Source organism: Pseudophryne corroboree, chromosome 2, assembly GCF_028390025.1.
Source record: "Pseudophryne corroboree isolate aPseCor3 chromosome 2, aPseCor3.hap2, whole genome shotgun sequence".
Lineage (NCBI taxonomy): Eukaryota > Metazoa > Chordata > Amphibia > Anura > Myobatrachidae > Pseudophryne > Pseudophryne corroboree.
In genome coordinates, this window is record NC_086445.1 from 169,277,031 (window position 1) to 169,288,718 (window position 11,688).

General features: G+C 49.8%; 1 protein-coding gene across 5 annotated transcripts in view; it reads right to left on the reverse strand.

Moving 5' to 3' along the window:
• LOC135006019 (uncharacterized) overlaps positions 1-9,218 on the reverse strand; it is a 425,336-nt gene extending 416,118 nt beyond the window's left edge. For 4 of the 5 annotated variants that reach the window (XM_063951982.1, XM_063951983.1, XM_063951987.1 and 1 more), the window contains exon 1: positions 8,686-9,218. In XM_063951982.1, the coding sequence (XP_063808052.1) occupies positions 8,686-8,796 (111 nt within the window). In that variant the 5' untranslated portion in view covers positions 8,797-9,218. The remainder of the gene's footprint in view (positions 1-8,685) is intronic. The other variant, XM_063951988.1, reaches the window with a different exon arrangement.
• Positions 9,219-11,688: the final 2,470 nt, after the last annotated feature.

An 11,688-nucleotide genomic window follows, 5' to 3' on the forward strand; every position in this document is an offset into this window, starting at 1 on the left:
GCAAGCCGGCTTTCAGGCTTGACCACCGTCCTTGGAAGGTTACTCCTTGAGTGACTGCTCCCCAGCCCTGGATGCTCGCATCCGTCGTTAGCAGGACCCAGTCCTGAATCCCGAACCTGCGGCCCTCCAGAAGGTGAGGCAATTGGAGCCACCAGAGAAGAGAAATCCTAGCCCTTGACGACAGACGAATTCTCTGATGCATGTGGAGGTGAGATCCCGACCACTTTTCCAGGAGATCCAGTTGGAAGGTCCGATCATGGAACCTCCCGTACTGGAGAGCCTCGTAAGAGGCCACCATCTTTCCCAATAGGCGAATGCATTGATGAACCAACACCCGGGGTCGCTTCAAGACATCCAGGACCATGGATTGGATCGCCAACGCCTTGTCCAGTGGAAGAAACACCCGCTGCACTTCCGTATCCAGGATCATTCCCAGAAATGACAATCTCTGGGTTGGTTCCAAATGTGACTTTGGAAAATTCAGAATCCAACCGTGACTCTGGAACAATGGACTGCAGCAGCTTCTCCTTGGACGATGCCTTTATCAGGAGATCGTCCAGATAAGGAATGATGTTCACACCCTGCTTGCAGAGTAGTATCATCATTTCCGCCATCACCTTGGTAAACACCCTTGGTGCTGTGGAGAGGCCGAATGGCAGGGTCTGGAACTGAAAATGACAGTCCAGGAGTGCAAAGCGGAGATAAGTCTGATGCGGCAGCCAGATCGGAATGTGAAGGTATGCATCCTTGATATCCAGTGATACCAGGAATTCCCCCTCTTCCAGACATGATTTCACCGCCCTGAGAGACTCCATCCTGAACTTGAAATCCTTTAGAAAGAGGTTCAATGATTTTAGGTTCAGAATGGGCCTGACCGAACCATCCGGTTTCGGTACAACGAAAAGGTTAGAACAGTAACCTTTGTTCTGCACGTGAGGTGGCACCGGCACAATGACCTGTGCCTCCACCAGCTTTTGGACAGCTTCCTGAAGCACTGTGCTGTCCTCCAACAGTGTTGGTAAGCCCAACTTGAAAAAACGATGAGGAGGGAGACTTTGAAATTCCAACCTGTATCCCTGAGACACAATATCTACTACCCAGGGATCCAGGCCGGACGATACCCAGACATGACTGAACTGTCACAGTCTCGCTCCCACAGGCCCCACCTCCGGGCCGTGCCATCCACCGTCATGCGGAGGACTTTGGGGTACTTGAAGCAGGCTTTTGTACCTGGGAACCTGCAGCGGCAGGTCTCTTGGACTTAACCTTACGTCCCCTAAAGAAGGTATTGGATGATCTGGCCTTTCTAGGCTTGTTAGGCCGAAAGGACTGCTGCGCAACTGAGGAGAAGGATTTCTTCGGAGCCGGTGCTGCTGAGGGAAGAAACGGAGACTTACCCGCTGTAGCGGCAGATATCCAAGTGTCTAGAGCTTCCCCAAAGAGAGCCTGACCTGTATAGGGTAGCGACTCCACACTTCTTCTGGATTTCGCGTCGGCCGACCACTGGCGGAGCCACAGTCCCCGACGAGCTGAAACAGACATGGAAGAAATTCCCGCAGCCAGGAAACCCAGGTCTTTCATGGATTCTACCATAAAACCTGCAGAATCATGAATGTTGCGTAAATACAATGCAACGTCATCCCTATCCATAGTATCCAAATCCTCAATTAAGGTAGCCGACCACTTCACTATTGCCTTTGCAATCCATGCACTAGCAATAGTAGGACGTAATATGGCCCCTGAAGCACATTGATTTAAGCGTGTTACCATTTTTCTATCTGTCGGCTCCTTTAAGGCGGTAGATCCCGGAACAGGTAAAACCACCTTTTTTGAGAGTCTGGACACAGATGCATCAACAATCGGCGGGCTTTCCCACCTTTTCCTATCCTTCTCATGGAAAGGAAAAGCCATCAGAGTCCTCTTAAGGATCTGAAATTTCTGTTCAGGGTTTACCCATGCTTTTTCAAATATAGCATTCATTCAGCTCTTTTGACGCAGGGAAGGTTGGCGAGGCTTTCTTATTTTCAGTGAAAAAAGCCTCCTCTACCTGCTCAGGTGTGGTATCATTAACATTTAACACATCACTGACAGCCTCTATCAATAATTGCACCCCCCTTGCAAGAGATGCGGACCCCAGAAACACATCCCCATCACCATCTGTGGTGTCAGAATCGGTATCCGTGTTGTCTTGTGTGACATGCACAAGCGCACGTTTATGGGGGTATATAGCTGGAAGTCCTGAGGTGCCAGACACAGGCCATTCTGCCATAGAGCTCTGTAATACCTGGGTTGCAGATTCATTACTAGCAACCCTGTCAGAAATCTGAGAAATCCACGTTTTGATAGAGGAAAACCACTCTGGTTCCCTTGCTGGTATCTGTGCTAAACCAGTGCTAGCCTGATTACATGGAATGGGATCATCCTGGGAGCATAAATCCTCTGCAGCATATGACACAGTGACCCTGGACATAGCTAAAGGAGACCACCAAACACTCCACACAGAGGTGGCGGCAGACAGAGTATCCCCCCCAAGAATGGCAAGAGAGAGACAGAGATTGGAGCCAACCCACACACAGCGCTTTGTAGCAAGGAGAAACCCCCTGTCAGCGCTGACTGTGTTCCTTAATAAGACACACAGTCTAATTACAGCCTGCCCTCCCTTCTACAACCCCCTGGTACCGTATACAGTAAGCTGGAGTTGCTGTGGAGGGACCTGAATCTTCCTCTTAGCGCTTGCAGGCAGGAAAATGGAGAAGGAACGCTGCAGAGTCTGCTCTGAGGAGAAGCCCCGCCCCCTTAATGGCGCTGTCTTCCCGCTCTTTAGGTGATTATACTGGCCTGAGGAAAGGTGCTGGCTGAGATACCTGGACCCGACAAGCTTGCTGACCAGTTTGGGGGGTCGCGCTGGCCCAGGGCGCCCCTCACAGCGCCGCACTATGTGCCTCTGGTACCATCCTGTAACCGCGCTCCCTCCCCATTGCCGCCAACTTCACACTGGCCCCCCACTTACCAGGGGGGTCGGTGACAAACTCACCACTCTCTTCAGCTCTGTAAGGGGTCGGCGGCATGCTGCTGGGGCGAGCGGTTCTCCTGTGGCAGAGACCGATCAGACCCCTCTGGAGCTCAGTGTCCAGTCAGCGGAGTCAGTGGGTCAGAACCCGCAGGGCGGACACTGCTCTCCCCCATAGTCCCTCGCTGCAGGCAGGCTGTTGCCAACAGCCTCCTGTAAAAAAATAAACTCTAAAATAAAACTTTACTAGAAAAGCTCTATAGAGCTCCCCTAGCTGTGACCGGCTCCTCCAGGCACATTTTCTAAACTGAGTCTGGTAGAAGGGGCATAGAGGGAGGAGCCAGCCCACACTCTAAAACTCTTAAAGTGCCAATGGCTCCTGGTGGACCCGTCTATACCCATGGTACTAATGTGGACCCCAGCATCCTCTAGGACGTAAGAGAAATAACTATTAAATAAAATCATTGTTTATTTATTCTTTATGATAATAGTACCCTGACCTATTGCACTGGATAAACTCATGCAAGTAACATGCTCTATAACTTACCCATATGTACCTACTCTCTCTGAAGGTGAGGTAGACTCCCGATTTTTCAGGTAGACCCCAGATCCCTGTAAGAGTGGTTGGATCTCCCGTATCGCACCCACTTCCTAGTGGGTCTGTAGAGACGGGTCAATTTCAATTCAATGAGAATTGTGTCATATTTCCCCCTCCCCATGGACCCGCAATTCATGGCATTATGATGTGGCAGAGGTGGAGCCTAATGATGCAGAGTCTGGCTCCAGCCCAGAAGTGATTACCTGCATCTCCTCTCCAAGCTTCACCCGGAGAGATGGAGGAAAAAGTCAGCACCTGTGACCTTATACCATATACCAGCAGTGATCGCAAAAACGCGCTACTGCGCGTATTTTACCCCAAAAATGACAGTGAGGACCCGAAAATGAAAACCCGTTGGGTCCCTCAGGACGCGCTCTGGCCAGCAGCGCTGTGCATGTCCTGTGCGAGTCTGTCAGTGTCACTTTGCCAGCAGAGAAAGGGGAGGAGGCTATATGGAGTGTGTGATCTCCTGCCCTCCCCTTCTGCTTCACCGTACCCCGATCATCCTATCAAAGGTAAGGTATGCGTAGGGGAGTGTGGTACGGTGCATTGTCACTCACCAGCAGTAGCGCGGTGCAGGGATGGGGGAGAGCGGAGGAGTGTCACCGAGTAGCGGGGGGAGGTGCGGTGCAGGGATGGGAGTGCGGTGGACTAAAACTCACTAGCAGTCGGGAGGGGAGGTGCGGTGCAGGGATGGGGGAGTGCGAAGGAGTGTCACCGACTAGCAGGGGAGGTGCGGTGCAGGGATGGGGGAGTGCGAAGGAGTGTCACCGACTAGCAGGGTAGGTGCGGTGCAGGGATGGGGGAGTGCTATGGGTGCGGCAGCGGGGGACGGCGTGGTGCTGTGCATTGGGGTGGGGATTGCCAGTGCCTTTACTGGTTTAATCATTCAGCTGCTACAATGCGGGGGGCGGGGCTGACAGTCTAGAATGAAATGTGGAAACCTGTGTATATAGGGTCATGGTGTTTTTGGCTGAATAACACAGAACACAAATGTATAAACCCATGGCAACCCTAAGGACTCTGGGATGAAGAGGCTGTTGCCAGATTACACACAGCATTCTGGCTGTTCTAGCAGCACTGGATAGAGCCCCTCGCTGCCACTATCAATGTCAGGTCTGAGGATGGTGGGCTATAACTACAGCAGGTGAGGGGGCTCATCAGTACACAGAAAAATCATCTTGCGTGCCACAGTTGGGGAAGGGGGTGGGGGGGGGGGGTGGGGAGATTTAATGGGTAGACAATCCGCCTCTGCAGAATACTAACTGCGAAGTAAGCAGCATGCTGGAGTCATGCCCACAGAAGATGCCAGCAGTAGGTGGCGGGACAGGAGGCGGCTGAGGGTGGCATGGGCAGGAATAGGACAAGAGAACCCTGGAGAAGAGTAGGGGGCAGTTTCTGCAGGACATAGCCTGTCCCCTTCATTCCCTGTTCCCACAATGCTGCAATCATTCCCCTGTAACCTGTCGCACCTCCCCGAAATGAAATGTTATCAGACTGCCAATCAAATGCCAGCCTGCATCCTGTGCCACAGGACCTGCTCGCTCACATGCAGAACAGGTCCTACACATTAGCAAAGTACTAAAATCAGTACTTTGCACTGATGGTCTCAGGTGCGACCACACATGACTGACCCTCTATATTATAATCTGCTCCTCATGTTCTGAGGACCAGGCTCGACCGCTTCTTACCCTCCACCTTGTCACCACCAATTTAAATTTGTTCCCCTCTTCCACACTACCCTGCCTGCACCCTCATTCTACCCTGTTTGAGTTCCATAGGACAGAGGAGCTGAGAAGGTATCTGGAGGGATGTTGCTAATGTTAATGTGTAGTGTACTGTAGTAAATTAGTGCAGCGTATAGGGAGGGAGATATAGTGATGTAGTGCAGCGCATGGGGGGGATGTAGTTCAGCATATGGGGGGGATGTAGTGTATGTGGTGCGGCATATAGGGGGATGTATTAAGTAATGTAGTGTAGTGATGTACGGCAGGGTATAGGAAGGGTGTAGTGCAAAAATGGAGTGTAGTGATGTAGTGCAAGGTATATATAGGGTGATGTAACGTAGTACAGCAAAGTAGTATAGCATATTATAAGGGGACTATAGTGCAGGGATGTAGTTTGTAGGGGGGGGGGGGATGTAGTGCCGCAATGTGTAGTGGGAAACGTGCTACCGTGGAGGGAGCACAGCCAAGGGCACACAGTGCATGAACGTACTGTCTTGCTAATCTTTAGCATATGTGGGGGGAGGCGTATGAGTGGGGGACCCAAAGCATATTTTTTAACCTGGGTCCACCACTCACTAGTTCCACCACTGTTTATATGTGCAATGTCTGAGGGCATGTGGGGGATCTGATGGGAATTTTAGGGGTATGTAGAATGATCTAATTCCATGTAAGGGGGTCTGAGGGACTTTAAAGGATACATATAGAGGTTTAAGTGTATTTAAAGGGTATGTTTAGAGGTTTGATGCCCATTTAATAGATTTAGTTTCAATAAAATATGATGTGACCCAAAAATAATGAAGTGGGACTCCAAAATTTATAAATGATGGGTCCCTGGGACCCACATAATTTCTGTCCCAGCGCGATCACTGTACCAGTAATGGCTAGATGAGTGATGCTGCTTCTCCTGGTCACTGGTAGTCTGGGAACATGCTCTCACTGATGTGCTCTGCTCCCAGCCAGTCAGTGATTCTAAGCAGCAGCACGGTGGGGATCACACCCTCTGCCTGTATAAGAGGGCAGAAGCATACTGTCTATGTGTGTGAGTTAGTGCGTGTGTGTATGTCTGTCTGTCTATCTATCTATGGAAGGTATCCAATTAGCTGCGCTAATTGGTTTGCCAGGGGCAACCCAAATAGCTCCAATGTGGCGCGCTCCTCCCCCCTGATGCCGGCACTTATCGGGGATTACGTGAGGCACTCGAAGCATAATCCACGATAAGTGCCGCAAAAATACATAGGTCCACATCTTTTCACGGGACCAATATATTTAATGTATTTTGCGGGACCTAATTGGATAGGGTGATCACAAAAAAAAACACAAAAAAGGCCCATTTTTTGTGCCTGTGGCACTATCGTGGGTAATCGGATGCCCCCCTATGTATCTCTTGCAGGTGGATAAGGAATCTCCCCACAGAGACATTTACATCTAGTAAAGAAGATAAACATACAAAGGAGACAGAATCAAAATAAATAAACAATTGCTGCTACATGATGATGTTATGGACACAGACATGTACGGAAGGTTCCTCTACAGTCAATGTGAAGAATGCTGCAAGGTAATAAAGGTGCGCTGCTGGGTGAAATCCACATGTGCTGATATAACATATATCGGGGGTAATTCAGACTGCATCGCTGCAGCGGCAGCAATCGCAGTCTGAATTTTTTTGTGGGGTGCACTCGCGCATGCTCACCCCAGGAGCTCAGTGAGATGTTAAAAGCATTTCAGGGTTGCGATCGCCTCTGCCTGATTGAAAGGTAGGGGCGGTCGCGGGGAGGGAGGGGGTGTGCCAACGGTGTTAGAATGCTGTTGGCGGGGCGCGGTCCAGACAACGCAGGCGTGTGCAGACCGTTGGGGGTAGCGGCAGCTGCGTGACGTCACACACACCCGCTGCAACCCGGGATGTGGCGGGTAGCTCCTTGCCAGAGCGCAGGAGCTGAGCATGCAGGGAGCTACTGGCCAGGTGCAAACGCATTGCCGCCGTGCGATGCTTTGCACTAGTGTGTGTGTGTGTGGGGGGGGGGGGGGGGGGGGCAGATATGCGGGGTGGACTAGGCCTGTGCTGGTCGTCCCCCTGCATGTCTGAGAAAATGATCGTAGATGTTCTACATTTAGCACATCTACGATCAAATCTAAATTAGGCCCTTTATCAGGTACATTTCTATTATTTATTTTGACGGAGGGCTTGTATATATCAGTTTATTTAATGAGCCCTGGTTGTCTTGAACAGCACTGTAAACGTGCTTGGAAGATATAAGAAATAAATCAGATTGCCAGTACAGTATATTCAGGCTTGTTCCGAGGCACTAAAGTAACTGGACTTTCTCCTCGACAAAGCAAAAAACACATGGCTTATTTCCAATGAGTCCAACTCACTACAAATCACAGCAGACCCCAGGTCCTCCTCACTGTACAGTGTGGCCGACATGGCGCTGGGGCTCCTATTATAAGAAGGGGTGATTTAGGAGTCAGGTCGGCCCTACTAGGCACATTATTGCCTCCCCACCACCACCACCACCAATCACGTTACTGCTCCCTTTGTTTTGTGGCCAGTCCAGATTAGGGATGGCCATCGGTAGGTTATCCTTCGATGGTCACAATTGATGGTACCATTGATGGAAAACCACGATGGTGTAAAACCATCTGTAAGGGAACCATCAGTGGTTTTACCCATTGACGGTCACCCCTGCATTACTGTAAAATTAACTGCGCGCCAATCAGAGCCTGGGGGCATGTCTATGTGGTTGTCAGGGGCGGGGCTAAACTCTGTGCCGAAACACTTTGATGAAAAAAAAATTTAAAAAAATGGTAGCACTGAACCATCAATGCCGTGAAACCATCTGGTTCTCCGCCCATCGATGTCAAAAGTATTCAACATTAGTCATAGACCCTCAATGATTTTGAATCATCGATGATTTTGAATTATTGATGGTCAATGGCCATCCCTAGTCCAGGTGCCTCAAGACCACCAAAGGAGCTCCAACCTCAACCCACTACCTCCCGGACCATAATTTGCCGCCTATTTTCTCACTACCTTCAGTTACAAAACAGAGTATTAAAGAAAAAAGTTATGAGAAAAAAAATGACCAGGTCTCATCAACCAAAGGGTGTGCTGACCCCAGCAAATGCCTCCCCTAGGCACATGCCTCACATGCCTTCTAGTGAGAAATCCACCACTGGTTATATGGGCTGTGCCCGGTTACTGTATATGCGCCATACGAGCAGATGTCAGTAAGGGCTATGGGCAATGGCCGCTGTACAGTATACAGGTAGAGGAGACGTGTGCGTCAGGTCGCAGCCGCACTGCAGTCGGATTGTCCTGTACACACCCGCACACTTACTCCGCGCCTTACCGTGCAGTTGTAGTGGGCCGTGATCTCCCCGTCAGCCGTCCTCAGCATCTGCCCGGTCCTCGCGTTTGCATCATGCTGGCGGCAGAAAGCGCAGACCCTCGCGGAGGCCATGGGGCAGCAGAGTCGCGCACAAGTCGCTACGACAGTAATTCCTACTGTTCCGTCTCCTCTCCAGTAATTTGCTGGGAAGCACAATGAATGTACTACTGAATATACGGTGTGCGCGCTGCAGCCACTTTCAGTTTCTGTTGAGTGTACGGGTATCAGGCATTCGGATTCCTTAGGGGTGGGCTCAGGAAGTAAAGTTGGGAGGGGGCTGTGCTAAAGTTGCAGCAAAAGTGTAATTTCCCCGTGATCTGTGACGGATATCACTTGCACATAGGGGCTAATTGAGGGGGTCATTCATACCCGATCGCTGTCTTTTGCTAGCGATCGCACGGGCGGGCCGCGGCTGCTTCGTGGCGTCACACGCTGCCGCTGTGACCCGGGAAGCGACAAGTAGCTCCCAGCCAGCGCGCAAGAGCTGCGCTGGCTGGGAGCTGCTCCTGAAGTACAAAAGCATCACCGCTGTGCGATGCTTTTGTACTTCTGCAATGGGGCAAGGACTGACGCGGGGCGGGCTCAGGTGCAAAACGCAGGATTTATTTAGGGGGGTTTCCATGGGTGTGTATCTGTGAATGTGTACATATACGTATATATATATATATATATATATATATATATACATATATACACAGTATCCAAATAATCCGGCACTCTTGCTAATGTCCAGCTGCCTGGGTGCCGTTGTCTAGCATTGTACAAATGGTGGAGTCAGAGCAGTATATGCTCAAGACAGACACGGCACTCCAGGACTAATTATAAAGGTATTTAATAATCCAGCTTATTCAACAACCTGCATACCATCCGGTCCAAGGTGCAAATGTCCGCAGGGACCAGTGGTGCGATATATGACATCAAAGCACAAGCATGTTACCTGCTTGTGCTTTGATGTCATATATCGCACCACTGGTCCCTGCGGACATTTGCACCTTGGACCGGATGGTATGCAGGTTGTTGAATAAGATGGATTATTAAATACCTTTATAATTAGTCCTGGAGTGCCGTGTCTGTCTTGAGCATATACTGCTCTGACTCCACCATTTATATATACACACACATACACACGTACATATATATATATATATACTGTATATGTAACTATATATATATATATATATATATATATATATATGGGTACAACCACATCATGAGGCTCCAGCTGGGGCTATGTTGTAGATGAGACCAGCACTCCAGGTATGATCAAACGTTTTTATGCCATTTTATAACACATCACAAATGGGTTCTCTGTGCAAACTCAGCAATTTGTAAACATGACTTTTGTAATATCAAGTATCTCACACGTCCTGTGTATACTGGGGATATGCATCCTACCCAGCCGAATCTCCCAACAGCCGTTTCGGCTACCGCCGTCGTCAGGGGAGCTGTTACCATCAGTCAGCTAATCTTGCCACATTTATACCCCACAAACTATTAAAAACCGTGCTCACCTGTCCCCTCTTTCTTAATCATCCCCGCCAGCTGGTGTTGAAAGGCGCGCTCACCCGGCCGCACGGACACCGCGGCGCCCAGCTATGACGTCATCCGGCTCGGTCCCATGCTTCTGACGGGCCACTCCCAGCGTTTTCCTCCGTCGCCTAGGTAATGGGGATACCACCTCCCCGCGTCACATGATCGTGACGCGAGTCCAGCACCTCCCGCCCTGTCATCGAACAGGAGTAAGCTGATTGGTCCATTCCCGCATGGGGTCCACCTGCCTGTCATGACGTATTTCACTGGTCTCCTCGTCTCCCAGCAACCGGGCCGCATCGTCTCCCCACACCTACAACAGGGAATCTAAAAGAATATAGGCCCTCATTCCGAGTTGTTCGCTCGGTATTTTTCATCGCATCGCAGTGAGAATTCTCTTAGTGCGCATGCGTAATGTTCGCACTGCGCATGCGTCAAGTAACTTTACTAAGAAGAAAGTAATTTTACTCACGGCTTTTTCGTCGCTCCGGAGAACGCATTGTGATTGACAGGAAATGGGTGTTACTGGGCGGATGTACGGCGTTTTAGGGGCGTGTGGCAGGAAACGCTACCGTTTCCGGAAAAAACGCAGGCGTGTCTGGAGAAACGGTGGGAGTGCTTGGGCGAACGCTGGGTGTGTTTATGACGTCAGCCGGGACCGAAAAGCACTGAATTGATCGCACAGGCAGAGTAAGTCTGGAGTTACTCAGAAACTGCTAACTCGGTTTTGATCGCAATATTGCGAATACATCGGTCGCACATTTAAGATGTTTAGATTCACTCCCAGTAGGCGGCGGCTTAGCGTGTGTAACTCTGCTATAATCGCCTTGCGAGCGAACAACTCGGAATGAGGGCCATAGTGTATCTACACATAAAAGACCTAATTTACCATTAAATCGTACACCCCCACAAAAACACTGTATATCTATTGCGTACAGAGGGTCGGACTGGAGGAGATCCCTCAAGAGACCATCCGCCACCTCATCAGGAGCATGCCCAGGCGTTGTAGGGAGGTCATACAGGCACGTGGAGGCCACACACACTACTGAGCCTCATTTTGACTTGTTTTAAGGACATTACATCAAAGTTGGATCAGCCTGTAGTGTGTTTTTCCACTTTAATTTTGAGGGTGACTCCAAATTCAGACCTCCATGGGTTAATAAATTTGATTTCCATTGATAATTTTTGTGTGGGATAGAAAGAAGGTTATCCAGCGCTCATGTAGGTGGGTATTTGAATTGCCCTAAGGCTGCTACCTATTTTCAGAAGTTCCTCAAGCTTCTATAGTGGTAAGGTACAATATGGGGTTAGGTGCGCCAGGTGGACAAACTTATAATTATTTGAAAGGGATGATGTTTGAAATGATACTCAGACTAATTGTTAAATCTCTCAATGGTGTTTTTTATTTTGATCAGAAAATAGAGGGGAAGGGGT